The sequence below is a fragment of the Peromyscus californicus genome, unplaced genomic scaffold (assembly GCF_007827085.1).
Source record: "Peromyscus californicus insignis strain IS unplaced genomic scaffold, ASM782708v3 Scaffold_11__1_contigs__length_118956290, whole genome shotgun sequence".
Classification (NCBI taxonomy): domain Eukaryota; kingdom Metazoa; phylum Chordata; class Mammalia; order Rodentia; family Cricetidae; genus Peromyscus; species Peromyscus californicus.
The window spans coordinates 113,301,453-113,320,788 of NW_026294402.1; the positions used below are offsets into that span (position 1 = coordinate 113,301,453).

The following is a 19,336-nucleotide window of genomic DNA, read 5'->3' on the forward strand; positions in this document are numbered from 1 at the left end:
GTACACATGCACACACACTACACATAGATACACATACACAGAGACAAATATAATTTATAGAACAGTTTTCATTTTTAATAGCTTGTGTTCTGTTTTGTGGTTAACCATTATTTAGTTAACCTGTGGCCCTCTCCTTAGACCCTTAGGATAGTTCTGATTCTGTATCTGTATGAACAATACTGCAGTGAGCATCTTCCAGTTCTCTTAATTTTCTTAATTGCATTTTATTTATTTTGTATGTTTGTGTGCGTGTGTGTCTGTGTGGGGCACACACATGACTCGTGTGGAAGTCAGAGGACAGCTTTGGGAGTCTGTTTCCTCCTTCCACCGTGCGAACCCCAGGAACTGAACTGAGGTTGTCGTGTCTGGCAGCAAGTACCTTTCCCCGCCACACAGCCCAACATCTCTGAGCATAAACTTTTTTCTGTAGTTTGTATTTCCTGCCTTTGATCATGTTTTCAAGTACAGAATTGACAGGTCAGATGGTGTGAGCGTATTTAAGACAAGCAATTATGGAGCCTGTCACACAACCAGGAAGGGAGGGCATTCCAGGGAGTCAAAACAAGGAGTCAGGGACCTCAGAGGGGACGAGGCTAACTAGCTGGGATGTGAATCCGTGACCTGGGAGGGGCTAGGAAGGAAGGGAACCAGACTGTTACTCTGTGTCCTGAATTAGATGCTCAGAGTGAAGAGAAGCCATCAGTAGAGATGACCGAGGTGACATGTCAGGATCTACGTTCTTAGAGAACAAATTGAGGGGCCCGGGGCTCTAGAGGGGCCTGACACAGTGTCAGTGAAGGCTGGGCCTGACCTGGGGCAGTGACAGGCACGGGAACAGGGAGAGGAGAGGTGTTCAGAGGGGTGTGAAGGTCTGGGCCCTGGCTCCTGAGCGGTGGAGTTGTGGGCTGGTGGTTAGTATGTCTCCACAAATGAGCTCTGTGTGATTTCCCTTCCCTTTTCTGTTCATTCATTTCTTTCATTTGTTTTTAATCTATGATGTGGCTTCTTAGCACACTGCAAGGCGCTCAGATCACTCACAGACTTTATTACAGTCAGGATAGAAGAAATGATCTGCCAAGGCCTAGAGCTCACATCTAAGCAGACCAAGAACATCACTGAGAAAAAAGACAAGACACAAAGCACACATTCCCGGGATGTGACGGGGTGTTCTTACAAAATTCGCCAGACTAAATTGTAGTGGCTATTCTCATCTCTGTATCCACAAAACCAGACCTCCAACAAGGCTTTGCCAAGAGGACACAGCTCAGCGTCCTGGACCTTACAACTAACCCCCCACTGAGTTCACAGCCTGGCTCAGGATCCTGGCAGAGCAGGAGGTTTGGCTGACTTCTGCCTGAACCTCTAGGGAGGGATTGAAGTGCTCTTAATTCACAGGTGCAAAAAAACCGAGCTCAGAGAAATCAAGCACTTTGCCTAAGGTCCCCTGGCTGTTTACACCACCCATCCCCCAAGGTGCCTGCTGGATTTTCTAGGCAGTTTCTCTAGCTTGTCCCCACATTGGAAGGAGCATTTCTGCTCCACTGAATTTCCCTTAAGACAAGTTCTGGATTCTGGTTCTACATGGGAAACCAAAGAGCCTGACTGTCTCGTGGGTAACTGTCCACACCCACCCCTACTCTGGCACGTATCACTCAGCCACCCTTCACTACAGAAGGAACTAAAGATGATCAGATTGGCTTTCCCTTTGGAAGAAGAGGGAGCAAGTGACACCTGAAGTCTGTAAAACCACACTCCTTCTGACCCGTGGGACTGGAAGTGAGCCAGAGAGTGTGGTCAGCATGAGCTACTGCATGGGAAACGCCCCACTCTCCTTCAGGAGCGTAGAGGGACGCTGTCTGGCTTGCCTTTCTATGGTGTGACATTCCCGCTGCAATCTGTGGCAACAAATCACAAAGTCACTTGAGTTGGGAGGAGATGCAGACTTGGCTCTTGAGAGCTGACATAGGCCAACTGTAGGACACCCATGAGTCTCCTTCGAAGTTGAGGAGTGTGCCTCAGGGCTGGAGAGATGGCTCAGCAGTTAAGAGCACTTGCTGTTCTTTTTTTTTTTTTTTTTTTTTTTTGGTTTTTCGAGACAGGGTTTCTCTGTGTAGCTTTGCGCCTTTCCTGGAACTCACTTGGTAGTCCAGGCTGGCCTCGAACTCACAGAGATCCGCCTGGCTCTGCCTCCCGAGTGCTGGAATTAAAGGCATGCACCACCACCACCCGACCTGTTCTTAAAGAAAGCCCAAGTTAAATACCCAGCACCCACCTGAGGCAGCTCACAACCTCTTACAACTCCAGCTCCAGGGGATCTGACCCCATCTTCTAGCTTGGAGCACCTGCATGCATATGGTATATGTACAGATACACACATACCTATAAATAAAAATAAACAAGTGTGCTTCAATGAGATAAGGCCACCAGCCTCATGTGGCTCAGATTAGAAAGGACAGCACATTTGGTTTTTTCGAGACAGGGTCTCTCCGTGTAGTCCTGGATCTCACTCTGTGTAGTCCTGGATCTCACTCTGTAGACCAGGCTGGCCTCAAACTCACAGGGATCCACCTGGTTCTGCCTCCCGAGGGCTGGGATTAAAGGCGTGCGCTGCCGCCGCTGCCGCCGCCGCCGCCGCCGCTGCTGCCACTGCCACCACCACCACCCGGCAGGACAGCAATCTTGAATGAATTCTTTTAACAGGTTAGGCACAGCTGTGAGACCCAAGACAGTGGCTTAGCCCTTGTGTGGTCCACAGTCTATTGGGGAAAATAGTCTTGAGCAAATGATCCCATACTAAGTGGCCCATTAAGTTGAACATTCAGAAGTATTCACTACTTGAGAAACACCCCCATGTCCTTTATTTCAGAACCAGAATGCAAGGTAGAAGATCATCATCTAGTTTTGGAACGTAACACGGGCTAACGTTTTTAACTATACTTTTGTTCAGTTTGTGATATTTGAAATCAGGGTCGTTATCTTTCTAGCCAAAAAGACATGAACCTTGGTCTCATGGTTTCACTTTTGTGTTGCCTTCTAGGTGGTCTTTGAGGCCTTGCACAATCTGGAGCCCCGTGGCTACGTTGTGGGATGGATCATTGCCATCAGTTTGCTGGTGGGAATCCTTATCTTCCTGCTGCTGGCTGTGCTGCTGTGGAAGGTGAGTCTGGTGACCACAGGTGCCTCCAGATTTCCACCCAGGACACCAGGTCACAGGCCTCCCCAGGGATAGGGAACCTAGGAGAAGGTTTTCCCTCAAAGTGCAGGTACAGAGGGGGTCAGTGCCCCCTTCAGGCAGAGGATGGAATCTGGCTTCCTCTTGGACCACTAGAGAGAGAGAGAAGGGGCCTCAATCACCTCATTTTATCTATCCTCAGAAAATCAAACCCATCCCGAATGGTTACTGGTATCATTGCTTCGGAGACCAGTCTGGTCCCTGTACGATGGTTGTTTGCTCCTGCATGGGAAGTGATCTCACTATGGGTGATAGGTCTGCAAGCTGTGCTTTTCCTAGAGTGCAAGGTCACTACGGCTAGAGACAGTGTTATCCGTGACTTTGGCCTGGAAGGCGGAAGAGAGAGCTTAGGTACTGTGGATTTTTACGTGGACACTCATTAAGAGGCAAGCAGAGCCTGACCAGAGGTAAGGAAGCCACCACGAAGGCAGAGACATCAGGCTTTTGTCCTGCTTTGAGTTACCTCATGGGTGCAAATGAACAACCAGTGCTCTTTGGCAAAGCAGTTTTTAAATGCCTATTACAGGAAGAACCTCTGAGAGTACTATGGGCGGATGCTTTAAATCCAAATACTTAATTTCTTTGGGATTAGAAAACAGTACATATACATTAATCAAACGTGATAACATTAATAAAGAAAAAAATGTTATATGGTAACCAGAGGTAACATCTTGGAACTAAGTGTGCTGAGCATGGCGCTGCCTCCATCCTGACCTGTTTCTCTGCGTACATCGGTGTAAGTGAGGCTTTCTCACAGGATCAGCTTATTCACGGACAATTTGTTAGTTAAATTATCCAGACAAATACTCAGTATACATTCAGGTGAAGTACTTCTCAGTTGAAAGCCATGGGTTCCGTTCCTGTGTACACACTCACATACTCACATGCAGGTGTGTGCCTGTGTGCCATGGCCCACAGGTGCCAGTTAGAGGGATGACTTTCAGGAGTCACTTCTCTCCTTCTGCCATGTATGTTACAGGGATGGAACTCTGCCAGGCTTGGCGGCAGGCACCTTTGACCCCTGAATCATCTCACCAGTTGTACCCTTGTTTTTGAGACACAGCTTCTCATTGGCCTGGAGCTAACAGATTAGGCTAAGATGGCTGGCCAGTGAGCAGTGGGAGCCTGCCCCTCTCTCCTACCCAGCACTGGGATTATAAACCAGTGCCACCATGCCTGGCTGTTTTACATGGGTTCTGACTATCAGAACTCAGACCTTCATGCTTGCCCAAGAGGCACTTTACCAACTCGGCCATCTCCTCCGCCCCTGTGGGTTCAGCTCTCGATCTCGAAAAATACATGTATAATAAATACAATTTAGAGTATGAAAGTAGTCTAGAAACTCAGGGAAACTGTGTGTTTAGTATATCTTTCTCTGATGAAGGATCAGCTCCATCACTTTAAACTTAATGGTACTTTACTTGGAGGGGTGTCTGAAGATTGACGGAAACACAGCGCACAGTATGCTCATCATTCGTGTCGGTGCATGTCAGACAGCCTTGTGCTGTCCAGCAGCCTGCTGTTCCCTGACAGCAACCCTGTGAACCTCTCCCTGTGTGGTTAGGAGCCCATTTCCAGCCACATCATAATGACAGTGCCAACTGTGTAGTCTACAGCGCCCTGGCCCTAGAATCCAGACTGTCCCTGGTTGTACATATCTTGTAACAATGCCGCGGTGAATGAATGACCTGAGAGTCAGAAAGTTGCACAAATCCTTCATTGTGTCCTCAGAATGAAACCCTAGGAATGGAGTCATGGAACAATGTAGTTCATGGTGTAAAGTGCCATTCTGAACTGCTCCCCGGATCCACCCTCCCATGGCAGGTTTAGCAAAGTGTGCATTTTCCTGTCTATTTGCCAATAGCAGATATTTCCTCCTTTTTAATCTTCCAGTTTGTCCTTTGTTTACCCCACACAGCCAGACAGACTCTTAACACTCCCTTGTCTGCAGCTCCAGTGCCTTCTTGCTGAGAGGGCGGGCCTCTGGTCTGTGGGTGGAGAAACAGGGATCAGTGTTTGGAATCTTAAAAGGCCAGTGGTAGGGTAGGGGGAGAGGCATTTGCCTTCATGTGGGCTTTTGGAATGAGAAGAAAGCTCCCTTGCTCCAGCCACATGGGCCCAAACACAGAGCAGGGAATGTCATGGCCACTCCCATTCCCCTCATGGTCTGCATGACCTCCTGGTGGCTACCCACTGAGCTCACTGCCGCCCAGGGCACCATCACCTGTCCCCCCCCCTCCGCGCCTCGTCCCACCTACCACCACTGGTGTGGCTTTGCTTTTGTCCTGTTTGCTAAGAGAGAATGTGGTGATAGACCATGTTCCCTGTGAGAGCCACATGCACATAGGCTGCACTCTGTAGCCTCGTTTCTCCAGGAAGGAACTGAAGGGCAGCCTTCTTTACACTGCACCATGGGCCCTTTACTCTTCTTTGAAGGGAAGGGAGAGGATACACATACTCTCCTCTGCATCAAACATGCTATTGCATATAACTTGCCATCGTCCATCATGGTTATGAGTCTAATACCAGGTGGTGAGGGTCTAGGGTGAGCTAGGGCATGGTGAGTTATGCCTTGTTATCTCTGTGCCTTGTTGATACTTAGATCAGAGTAAATGCGGGCAAAAACACATGCTTCTCTCTGATGCCCAGCAGAGCTGACTGCTCCTTATTGATCTCTATAACCACCTCATACTTCCCTTCCTGCCTCTCAGTTATGTGGCAAGCTCTTGTCTGAGATGAGGTACAGGAGTTGGTTGACTGTTGACACTTGATGACTGTTGGCTTGTTACAAGGACCTCCATCTTTCTCTAAGTCCATGACAGTACGTGATGTCTGCCTTCTTGAATCCTGTCAGCTGAGAGACTCAGAATTCTGGCCACCCATGAGTGTGTGTTTTAGTGTTGGAATGAGTCACAGGTCCCCTTCAGACACCTCTGCAGTGGCCCCAGTTGGCTCTAGCTGGCCTTCTTGGGGGGGGGGGGGGTCTCCACATTCACCTTTGCCAGCTGGTTCCTGTTATGTGCTAACTTGGTGACCTTTGTGTAAAGCCTTCTAGATCCGACTCTCCACCCTGCTCCCCTGCCTCAGGGGACTTTTCTCAACTGTGCTGTTATTTCAGTACAAACATGGGTTTCATCTGAGTGTTCTGGGAAGGTGAGGCACACACACATGCACAGGTATTCACTCAAGCACACACACACACACACACACACACACACACACACACACATACATGTATACACATAGGCATGCACACATACACATTAAATTAATTAATTTTAAAAATAAGAAAGGTGGCTGGTGAGATGACTTAGCCAGTAAAGAGGTTTGTTTCCAAGTCTAACAACCCAAGGTCGATCCCTGGGACCTATAGGGTGGAAGAAGAGACCAGACTCCCACAAGTTGTCTTCTGATCTCTGTATGCGCACGTGCACACATGTGACACAAAAATTAATTATAATTTTAAAAAATCTTGGGCTGGGTGGTGGTGGTGCACGCCTTCAATCCCAGCACCCAGGAGGCAGAGCCAGGTGGATCTCTGTGAGTTCAAGGCCAGCCTGGTCTACAGAGTGAGTTCCAGGACAGGCACCAAAGCTACATAGAGAAACCCTGTCTCAAAAAACAAAAACAAAACAAAACAAAAAATCTTGGTACAGTCTTCATATCGGAGGGTTGTCCATGTCAGGCATGGCTATAAGACCGACCGTCTGACTCCTACACAGAAGAAGCGGGTGGCATGGGAGTCTTCAGGGAAAAAAGTCTTTGTTGAGGACTGACTATGTGAGTCTAGGAGAGGTTGGGAAAAGCAGGTGAAATGAAGGATAATTTTAAAGATCTACATTCCCTACAATGTTAGACTGCAGACACTTCGTAAACTCTGATTCCTACATCCACTACCTAAGAATAATGCATTTTGGGTACTGAGTAGCAACTCAGTATCATACCAGTGGCACAATGCAGAGAAACCAGCTGAAAACTGGCTTACGTCCAGCCCAGCATCCGACGTGTTAGACCTCACCAGTTTGGGCTTATTACTATCCTCTGTATGTGATCCCCTCCACTGCCCCTACAGACCCCACTGGCTGGCACCTGCCATCTGGCTGACCAGGCGACATCTCTCTAGGAACACCTTAGGAGCAGAGGGCCAGAGGTCAGGCCCTCTGCCTGTGTGGACACATCTATTGAGTTGTTCCCATCTACTATTTTTCAGTTTTGTAAAAGTTTATTTTATAGGGAGTTGGGGGGCGGGTTGGTCAGAGGACAGCTTACAGGAATAGGTTCTCTTCCCTCCACGTGGGTCCTGGAGATTGAACTCAGGTCATCAGGCTTAGCAGCAAGCTCCTTTACCCACCAGAACACCTTATGAGAGGCCTGGCTTCCCTTTTAGAGTGCAGCTGGACATTCCCAACGCTGGTGTTCTAAACACAGATGTTGGTGTGAGACTGAAAGCTCATTGGAGAGCAGACTCTGCCAGTGCCTTCGCAGTCCGCACAGGCCTGTGCACCTACATGCTTGGTGCTCCACTGGGTGCCAATGCCTTTATTCAACAGGTGGCATCGGGTTCCTTCCTGGTGGCATACCCAAGTAACTGGACAGAGGCAAACAACAGACCTCCTACTGTTTTGAAACCCTCTGAGATGGGCACTTGAGTGGCAGAGAGGAGCAAACAATACTTGGCCTTGTTCACTGGCCCTTGATCCTTGTGACATGCGTCCTGTGAGATTCCTATCTGTCTGAAATAGAAACCCCTCAGGGTTCCACAAATGCCTTCCCCAGAGTGTGCTCAGCCCACCCAGCCTCCCCTCTAGACCCTGCCATTACGCTCCCCAGGACCTTCTGAAAGGGCCTGCTGATGGCCCAGACTCTCTCACGCTTGGCAGCCAAAGGACCTGGCTCCTACACAAAATCCACAGCAGGGCCCCAAGCTAAGCAAAGGCCTGAAATGGATCCTAATCAACCTTCTCAGAGCTGAGCCGTCCGTGGACACTGGGAAATGTAATTTAAACTTGATGTGCGAGGATTACAGTAGCCTGCCAAACCGCTGCGCAGGAGGAAGACTTTGAAACATGAAACTCTTTCAAGGGAGAAAATCCAAAAGCATCCCCTCTCCCTTGCTTCAGCCCCTGGCTGGGTTGGAAGATACCCCAGCCTGGTGCCTCTTCCTAGAGACCCGTTTACGGGAAGGTTGAACTGCTCAGAGGGACAACAGCATTGGGCTAACGTGTCTGAGAAACACCTTCAACTCATTAATGCCAGCTAAGCAGAGAGAGAGAAAACATGCTCAGGCATTTGCCCTTTAGAAGGAAAATGCCTCCCTGCATTCCTCTACCCCTTTCCCAAACCGGTCCCTCCTTGTCTGCAGTTTGCCAGACACACAGGCCACCCTTTTAGTGGAGTAGCTCATCCACTACCCTCAACCAAGGACCTTCCGTCTCTTTTCTTTCCTGAATGACACTTTTTCAAAACGAGATGATTTGAAACAGTGCCGTTGTTTTGCCAGGAAGAGTCAGTATTGCCTGGTCAAGTAACAAAGAGAGGGGGTACAGGAAGGGCTTGGCTGCCCCCCTGACAGAGCTTCTTGAAGGCCTCCATTGGCTGGAACCATTCCAAGAGCCTTGTATTCTAGAGCTTTCTTAGAGAGCATGGTTTTTATTGGAGAGCATCACTTGTGACTCACAACAAAAATGCTTAGCAAATGTGTATCTGCAGAGTGGCACAGAGAACGTGTAAGGTTTGGTGGCCGCTCCAGAAGGCTCACCACCTTGCCTCCAATATAGAATGAGAAAACCCATCCCACCTTTCAAAAGCGGGTATAGTCATGTGCACACATGGATACATACTCCCAAACCACCACCACCCCCCCCCAAAAAAAAAAAAAACAAGTGCCAGTGACGTGTGGTGGGACTGGTTTATATTTGGAGATAAATATTGGTCTGATACTATGTCCTCAACATCTTGAGATGGAGACGTGCTATGTAAACAGCCAAGTTAACTAAGAGGTCCATAAACACAAGGCCAGAGCTAGTTCAATGGAAGAGCATGCCCCAGGTCATGGAATGGCTGCCCAAGAAATACCCCAAAGGCCAGTGCACAGAGAGGCACCCTCAAGAGACCAGATGCCCTGGAGTTGTCTTGCCGTTCTTATTACCCTAAAGTGGGCTGGACCAGGACTGAGTACCTCAGAACTGGGTCAGTTCTTATTTCTTCCTCTGGGTTTATTGACTTACCCAGCACCCACCTAAGGACAACTGAGACCAATCTGCCACTTTGCCGATTTTCTGACAGGCTTGGAGACACATCATGTTAGTCTACAGGAGGCATCTGGGAGCTGCTCTCTGGGGTTACTGTTGGGACCAGAAGGTACTCTGCTTCTCCAGGCCTCCAGCTGAAACAAACCTTGAAGCTAGTCATGAAGTCTCCTCATAGGACAGACAGTTTCTCCTGCAAACAGGATAATTATAAACAAAACATCTGACCCCTCCTGGAACACAAGCCTTGGAAGATTCCAGAAAGGGTTAGTTAGGGAGAAACAACTGACTCCACTGGATGGAACCGTGAGGTCGCTATGGGCACAGCCTATGCTTGTTATTAACTATTTCCCAGAAGTCTTCAGGGTGGGCTTAGTTGGCAGCCCAAGACTTCCCAGAATTCCTCCCAAATACCCAGGCGTGCTAATAAAAGCAGGTATGTGTGCCCAAGGGAGACCTGCAAGAGAGAAAAGAATGGGAAGTCTTGCAAGTTTGGGGGCATTTCATAATTTGCTCTCCTTAGCTGGGTAGTGCTGGTGCACGCCTTTGATCCCAGCACTCAGAAGGCAGAGGCAGGTGATCTCTGAGTTCAAAGCCAGCCTAGTCTTCAGAGTGAGTTCCAGAACATGACTACACAGAGACCCTATCTCAAACAAACAATGATGATGATGGTGATGATGGTGATGATGGTGACGATGGTGATGATAATGATAATTCTCTCTGCTTTACAGTGTATCCATACTTTAACATGAGACTAAAGTTTTTATTTGGTCCTTGAAGTTTGCTAAGATTAACACTGGCACACTCTTAACATACAAATGTTACCATATGAGACAATGGCCAAGTTCTTTAGCCTGATCATAGAAGACATTTCTCAACATATACATGAATCAAAACATCATGTTTAGTACCTTACACATATTTCTAAATCTGTCAACCATGCCTCAAGCCAGGGGAAAGCTCTTAGGACTTAGTATTGGAGATTGAACCTAGGACCTGATGCACACCAAAAAGCAACAGCCCAGCCCTAGAAAGGCTTTGTAAAAGTAAAATGCATCATGCTTCTGATTCTCCAGTTGTTAATAATAGGGTCATTTTTATATTTTTACTTTGTGTTGAATTTGTTTATTTCCCTTCAATATTTGGATTCTCAGCCGGGCCTGTTAGCACACACCTTTAGTCCCAGCATTCAGTAGGCAGAGGCGGGTGGATCTCTGAGTTTGAGGCCAGCCTGGTCTACATAGCAAGTACTAGGTACAGCCAGAGCTATATGGTGATACATTGTCTTAAAGTGTGTGTGCGCACGCGCGCGCGTGTGTGTGTGTGTGTGTGTGTGTGTGTGTGTGTGTGTGTGTGTGTAATTCTCAGCATTTACCTGAAGATTCTGATTATGATCTATGATCTGTCATGGCAGACTATCCATCTGCCAGCCTGTTTGTATAATTTTATGATGTAAAGATGGCTAAAGAAAGGAGGTGAGGCTTCTTCTCACTTAGATGGGTGAACTCCTGAGTTCTCCTTCGGATATTTAACTTTGGAGGCTGCTAACTGCCCAAGCATCTGGGGCTCAGATCCTGGCCATAGGAGCAGGTAGGAATGGCCGTGCAGCACTCATGATATGTTGTGATGGGTTTAAGGGTGTTGGCTACCCTCCCTGGAAATATGTGAAGAGTCACAATTAAGACAGGTGTCTCTAAGGCGCAGGACCTACATGCTAGGTGATCAATAGGGGTGGGACCTACACATGCTAGCTGATCAATAAGTGCGGGACCTACATGCTAGGTAATCAATAGGGGTAGTATTGACTATTTGGCAAGGCACCCACCATACAGTGTGGTGGCTATGCAAACTAATATTCCCTCACTCAGTCACCCACCTATTCTTTGTGTGAGTGTGAGCGTGAGTGTGTGTGTGTGTGTGTGTGTGTGTGTGTGTGTGTGTGTGTGTGTGTGTGTGTGTGTGTGTTGCTGGGAATAGAAGCCAAGACCCTGTGCAGACAAGGTAGGTGCTACACCACTAGGTCATTCCCAAGTCCTCCCTTGTGTTCTGGTACCTTTTACTTCATCTGCCTGAAACTCTGGGTTTGTTAGAGTAAGACGCTCTACTGCCATCTGTTGGGAAATGATCCTTGTAAACTTTTCTATGGTATCTGGCAGCCCTGAGCTCTTGTGTGCAGTGCACAGCCTGTACCGCCACAGTCAGCCTTCCCTAGCCACAAGAATGCACTGTGTTTTAGGAAATGGTCTTTTGGAGAAGACATACACATCCGTGGCAACTCAGCCTCCCAGGCACATAATCATCAAAGGTTGATGATGACTGGGATCAGAACTCTTAGACCACTGGGTGCTGGAGGGGAGAGTGGAGTTTACAAGACTGTTTCTGCATGAAGAAGAGAGCTTGGTGCAGGTGTCTGCAGGAGAGGACAGTGCCCTTTGTTGATGGCAAGAATGACACCCATAATGATATGAGCATGTGAGCGTCATTGAATTAGCTGCTCTAAACCCTTTCACCACAGCCTAGCATGGGCATGAGAAGTGAGCCATCTTGTTTTCATTTTAGAATGAATAAGAGCTCTAGTTCTGGAGCTGGGGAGATGGCTCAGTGGTTAAGAGCACTTGCTCTTCCAGAAGATTCAAGTTCAGTTCTGAGCACCCATGTTAGGTGGCTTACAACCATCTGTAACTCCAGCTCTAGGTATCTGATGCCCTCTTGTGGCCTCTGCAAGCACCTGTGGTGATGTGCACATAGCCACACAGATACACACACACACACACACACACACACACACACACACACACACACACACACACACACACACAGACCCAGGAGCAGCATGTCACAAGTCTCCTTGATTGGTGCCACAGTCACCTGGGGTTACCAACTGAATCATTCCACCAGCGGCAGCCAGAAGTGCAGGCTAAAGACATTTTCTCCGTATATCCATGTTCAGTTTCATGACTGAACGAGTGAGTTGTTCTAGTTTCATATCTGTTGCTGTGATAAAAGATCACCCCACCCCAAAAAAAGCAACTTAGGGGAAAAAGGGTTTATTTCAGCTCATAATTCTGGGTTATGGTCCATTACTTCAGGGAAGTGAAGGCTGCAGGAATCTGAACCAGCCAGTCACGCAGCATCCATAGTCAAAAGCGGAGAGAAACGAGTGTGCACATGCTTTGTGTTCAGCTCACTCTCTGCACCTGTTCAGTCCAGGATCTCATGCCTAGGGAATGGTTCTGCCCACAGTGGGCTGGGTCTTCCCTTGTCAGTTAACAGTGAAAACAAACCCTCACAAACTGACCTGATCCAGACAGTCTCTCACTGAGATATTCTTCTCAGGTGATTCTAGGTTGAATCAAGTTGACAGAATTAACCATAACAGGTTTTCTCAGACTCTTACAAGCTGTCCTTCAAAGACCTCTGTTCCTTCCTTGCCATTCAAACTGCACAGCCTTGTGGGGCCTGCTGGAATTTAGTAACAGGTTTCCTTGACAATGTGGGGGAGACAGTCTCATCTTGTGCTAGTCTGGTAGAGCCCCCTTCAATGGAGAAGATGGGTGGTGTCACAAGAAAATCTCTGATCTCCACCTGCTTCTCTGCCTTGCAGGAGCTCATGGCCATCCATAACTCTCACTCCAGGAAATCCCATGCTCTCTTCTGGCCTGACCTATTAAGGCACTGCATGCACATGGCGCATAAGCATGCACATGGGAAAAACGCTCATGCACATAAAAATAATTTTTTTTTTAAAGAAGGGACTCTCCACACCAATCAGTTTAATCAAGATCACCACCCATAAGGCATGCCCAGAGGCCCATCTCTGAGATGATTCTAGATTGTCAGGTTGAAAATTGGTCTTAACCATCACAGGCTACAAAAAGTTGCTTAAACACTGGACAGCAACAATTGTAATGGCTGTGTGAGATATGCCAGACACTCATCTTACCAAGTGTGAAGAGCCACAGACCAAATGCAACTTCAGGGCCGGGGTAGAGGAAAAAAGCTGAAGAAAACTGCCACCCTGAATCAGGATGCAGAGGCAAGAGCAATCCGTGCTGTTGACGCTAGCATGGAGTCCATGTATCATGTATTCATGTATCATGTATTCATGTATCACGTATCCATGTATCATGAATGCTACAGACATGAGAGGAAGTTCTAGATGGCAGCAAGGCAAAATGAGACACACACACCCCATACTTTAAAACATTTGTCATGTGAGAGCAATATTTGTCAAATAGGCCCACAGGTGGCTGATGTCTCTCAGGACATTGATAAGTCTGTATAAGGATTGAGGATGTAACTTAGTTGGTAAAGTGCTTGCCACATAAGCACAAGGACCTGTGTCCATCCTCAGCACCTGTATAAAGCCAGGCACGGTGCCCTATGCTTGCAATTCCGGTGCTGGGGAGGTAGAGACAGTCAGATCCCTGGAGCTTGCTGGCCAGGCTGACCTACTCAGCAGGGTCCAGGCCACTGAGAGACTTATTTCAAAAATCAAAGTGGAGAGCTCCTGCCTGATTCAGACCTCTACACACACAGACATATATACATTATACACTTACACACACAAACACATAAATGCATACACATAAATACACATGCACATAAACACAGTTACACATAAGCACTATACACATAAACCCTATACACATAAACAAGCACATATACACATAAACACATACACACATAAACATACACACATGCCAGGTGGTGATGGTGCACGCCTTTAATCCCAGCACTCAGGAGGCAGAGGCAGGCTGATCTCTGTGAGTTCGAGGCCAATCTGGTCTATAGAGTGAGTTCCAAGACAGCCAGGGCTGCACAGAGAAATCATATCTCAACAACAACAAAAAAACATACACACATAAACACACAAACATATAAACATGTATATACATAAACACACGTGCAGGAGGGAAAACAAGATGGTGGCTTATCCCACCAGTGATCAAATCCTTTGCTGAACCACGGTCTGTCACAAACGCCTAGAAGAAGGCAGGTTTTCCGAACTTGATTGACCATGACATACTTTATCTTTTTCTTCACTCAAAATAAACTAAACACCCAGTAACTGGTGCTTCCCAGCACCCAGTTTGGGGACACTTTCCCAAACGCCTGTGCAATGAACAGCTTGCTGGAAGAGAGACCACAGGGAGTCAGTGTGGCTTGAAAAGTGGATCCAAGTGGATCTTTGCTTGCCAGTATGTTTTCTAAACTCCTTCTCCTCGCTTCCCCAGGCCTGGGAAGAGCTGGGTCCTGCCTCCTCATAGCTCAGGCTGCCTGGGAATCCAAAGCCATCCTAACCCAGAGCCTCTCCTACCTGTCTTTCAGATGGGCTTCTTCCGCAGAAGGTACAAAGAAATCATCGAAGCTGAGAAAAACCGGAAAGAGAATGAAGATGGTTGGGACTGGGTCCAGAAAAACCAGTGACCCGCCGTGCCAGTCATGATGCCCTCGTGTTCCCGTCACCAGCCTGTGGTCCCTGATCTTTGTATCTTCCATATTTGGAAGAAAGAAATCTTCTCCAGATTTTCCGGAGGCCCCACTGATGCTGTCCTCTTCTCATCCTGTCAAGCCCAGCGCCGACCTGAGATGGCCACCTCCAGCCAGGTCACACGACTGGGGCCACCACCACTTCCCTTTACAAACAAACTCAGAACTTCGGAAAGATGAGCTACAGAGCAAAGCAATATTTATGGATACAACAATGCGTGGTCAACCCTCAGGGGAAAACTCTTACCTAAAAGTATTTTTTATAAATGTAAGCCTTTTATATTGATTGTGTCTTTATATTTGTATCAATGTTTTATTATTTCTATTAAATAGTTCTATAATTCACTCAAGCACTGAAATCTTGGAAATACATGTACCTGCATACAAATTTTAAAGGAGAAAGAACTTACTGTACTTTGGAACTTGCTATTAAAAAAAAAAGCAGATAAAATAAACTAAAGAAACCTCATGAAATGAATCCGCCAAGCTGGGAGTACTGCAAAAGCACCGTGGATATGGCAAGACCATCTAAGACATTTTCCATTGTCATCACCTGGAGTCGGGGCAGAGCGCTTGAAGAAGTATCAGTGCTTTCTCTTAGGGACCTCTCACTGGGAGATTCCCAGCAGGAGCTGGGATGAAAAGCCTGGTTTCCTCATGCTCTGCACCACCCTGATGCATTCAGCAAGCACCTCACCCTCCTCCCTCTGGAGTCAGCAAGCGCTGGATAGACAACTGGTCAACCTCAGAATAACATCTCATCCCAGACACCATGCGCCAGGGTTCAAAATCCAGGACTGAAGCTGTGCTCTCTCAGCAAAGACGCGTCTGTGTGTATAAGGTGTTACCTTGTGATGTAACTTCAGCTCAAAGGTCTCATTTTCCTCTGTCACTCTTGCTGTCCCTAAATGGTAATGTTGCAGATTCTTTCCCAGAGAGGATAGCCCCACTTGATTTATGTTTAGGTCTTAGGTGGGATTCTTAAGAGTCAAAGCCTGGAATAAGGACTTGGGTGCAAGTAAGTTATTGAGGAAGTCTTCTCAGAAGCTAGCAGTGAGGAAGTGGAGAATACAATACAGGAAAGTAGGGGAAGCCAAGCAACAATGTCACTTTAGGGGATAATCCACAAAGTGACTTCAGCCCAATTGGATCTGGTCACCAAGTCGGGCTCAGAGTGCCCTGACCAGATGTCAGGAAGCTGGGCTTTTGTGGTCCCACACCTGCAGGGGACACAAACTTTCTGCCCTTGGTTCTTGCAGACAAGATGACTCTGTCCCCTAGAGGGCAGCTTCAGAGGCAACTGGGGAGACCCAGAAATCATGCAAAGAACTCTGAGCCAAGTGCTTTGGTGTTCCCCTGCTCCAAACAAGTGAATGCTATCTTCAGCTTTGGGAAACCCAAAAAGCCATAAGTCAAAGCTGGTCCTAGAAGTCAAATGTTGCATCTGACCCTGGGATGGAAACGGGGGTCACTGCAAGGCTGGGGCAGCCCAGGAAACTCGTGCACACAAGTCTGTAAGTTTTATCAAAAGAAGTAAGAGGAGTCTTGGCTTTACCAGCCATGTACAGCCTGAACTGTGGGTCGTGCAGGATGCTGGTGATCCCCAGAAAACACAGCCTCAGGGTAGTAAGCCATCTCACAGTAGGTGTGGAGTGTGGACTCTCCATGAACCCCACGTGCAGCTGTGCTGTGACGATGACGTGTGGATCGGATCATGGTTTCCTTTAATAAATCATTTGAGATTCTTAGGTGGTGAGACCACAACAGCACCATTGCAATTTTAGCCAAATGCATCTGTCCCCAATGGCCTGCTTCCTGCAAAGGGTGTGGCTTCATCAGGGTCAGTGGAGAATGGTGACTCGTGTCCACAGTTCAATTAGCCAGCAGAGCCGCACCTGAGGAAGTGTGGACAGGAAGGAAGGGCAGACTCAGCTGGCGTCTGGCCACTTGTGCCCTGTCATGAATGGTACACCCTCATGAGTAGTCACGTGTTAATAAGGCACTGCAATTCCGTAAAACAGATTTTAAGAAAACTACATGGTAGCCCCAGAAGCAAATCCTAACAGCCACCGTAGGAAGCGTCTTTGCCTGTCTGCTCATGCTGAGTGCCTGGTGCATGAGAGGCAGGGATGTGGCTGCTCGGCAGAGGAGGGGTGGAGCATTGTCTTGGAATTCTCTCCCTGAGTAGTTCAGAATCTTCACTGCAGCCTTCTTCGGGTGATCAGGGCAAGTGGGCAGGCGTGTTGATATGTCTGTGTTCTCTCTCTAGAACAGTCTTTTAAAAACCCAGTGTGTGGCCCATTGTACCCTTTTGCCTCTGAACTCACTGTGGAAGCCCTGCAGACATTCTCATGGGCACTATCATTTGACTGCTTCTGTTTTTTAGCCGTGTCTTCCATGGTTTTAACCAGCTCTCTGGACTGGACTGAAATGTTCTGTTTTGTTTGTTGTTTTTAATATGAAAAAGGACCCTTGTGAAAAAAATTGACTAATGCATTGCCCCTTAAAAAAAGTGACCCCCTTCTTCTCAGTTTACATAGGACTCAACGAAAGTCTGGAGCATCCCCGAGGTGAGTCCCTGCCACAAAGAGGCTGCACAATTTAGAAGCAGGAGAACACCAGTGAGGGGGACCTGAGTAGCTGGCTTTGTGCCAACTGACCAACACACTCTGGGTCCCCCATCACCATGGTGTCAGGCAGTGCCCAGAGGTTTGGCAGGCTGCGTGAAGTCCCCCACACCAAATACTGTGTTAAAGGCAAGATATTCTCAACAAACAGCAGCCATGCTCCTGGGACACCCCAGTGACCAGTGGCGCTGTATGGTGTGCTGTCTGTCAAGCCCCAGTGTGGAAGGTGTGGAAATGTTATTCACATTTATTTAAGGTTAGGATAGCTTTATACCTGATATACCTAGGAAAGGAGTGCCCAGTTTCCATTCCCTGAGATTTAGAGGTGCTACCAAACATTGTCATTGGAAGGATGGACAGCTCAGTAACAGGACGTTTTCCTGACACACACGAAGCTCTGGGAGAACCATCCCTCCAGTAAGCAAAAGGCAGAAACTGAATATCATTTCACAGCTCCTCGAGAACACAGAATTTTCATAGGTGTGGGTTTTTAATACACGGAGTAGTAAGATGCACAACGGGGAGTATTTTCTAAGATAATGGCTGAAGGGAGGGCTGCAGAGCCGATTGGGGCCTAATGAGCCTTCTAGAATGTCTTCTGAGTCTTCAGCACATGAAGGGAACCCTGAGTGACTCTCCCGATGTGGTGCGATGCTCTCCACAGCACACTGATCTGGATTTGGCTTCCGTTCAGTTTGCTTTGTTTGATGCTGATGTGCACGGTGTGGTTGGCAGTGTGAGTTTAAGCTTTCTGAGTGGTTTGTTGCATGGCAGGCACCCCCCGCCCCGCTCTCTGCACGTCTGCAGCTTTACTGAGGTATCCACACAGCGCACACCGCCCGAGAGGATTTGGGGTGGGAGGGCCGTCCCTACTCGCTGTGTCGTGTCTACAGTCACTTCTGATTCACTTGCACTGTTTGGGAAATGCCAGGTTTACAACAATATGTGTTTGGAATAAAAAAAAATGGCTTCGAATGACCCCAGTGTCTCCGACTGTCGTCTCTTTGCTGCTAAGAACTTTGTAAGGTTCTGAAGAGGGGATTCCAATACAATATGATACAGGGATTGAAGACACACCAAGAGCTGCTTACTCCCCCAGGAGCACCCCACAGGATGGGGCTGAACCTGTCCCTGAGCCCATAATTTGGATACCTCCTTCTCTGTGCAGTGTCTGCCTGTCTGGGGATGTGCCCGGTATCTATCTGTTTAGGGAGAAATACACCCCAATGAAATGGGTGGATTTCTCATCTCAAGCAGACCTCTTTCACATGTATCTGTAAGTCATTGAGCATTTGCCCAGGCTAGCCTCAAACTTGCTGTGTAGCTGAGGATGGCCAAACTTCTAATCCTCCTGCCTCTATCTCTGAAGTACTAGGATTACAGGTGTGTGCCACCACATCTGGTTTATTTGGGGGTAGGAATCAAACCCATTCCAAGCAAATATTCCACCAAGAGCACTAACATGCCCAGCCCTATGGAAGCTTTCTGCTGGTTCTCGCACACGTCTCAGACACTGCATTTTCTTAGACTCTAAATATCCATCTGCTAGTTGCACCCTCATTCTTATCCCAAATACCATTCATTTGTGGATATCCCCCCCAGATATTACCAACAAAGATCTACCTAATATATTGCTCGTTTTCAAGAATAAGCCTTTGGCTCTGTGGAGTCCACTGGGTTTTGCTTCCTAGTTCATCAGTTACAGCTCCCACGTGTATGAAAATGTCCTCTACAGA

General features: G+C 47.7%; 1 protein-coding gene across 2 annotated transcripts in view; it reads left to right on the forward strand.

Moving 5' to 3' along the window:
* The window catches only part of Itga9 (integrin subunit alpha 9), a 314,925-nt gene extending 296,347 nt beyond the window's left edge, over window positions 1–18,578 (forward strand). For both annotated transcript variants that reach the window (XM_052723809.1, XM_052723831.1), the window contains 2 exons: window positions 3,038–3,157; window positions 14,812–18,578. In XM_052723809.1, coding sequence (XP_052579769.1) covers window positions 3,038–3,157; window positions 14,812–14,910 — 219 coding nt within the window. In that variant the 3' untranslated portion in view covers window positions 14,911–18,578. The remainder of the gene's footprint in view (window positions 1–3,037; window positions 3,158–14,811) is intronic.
* Window positions 18,579–19,336: the final 758 nt, after the last annotated feature.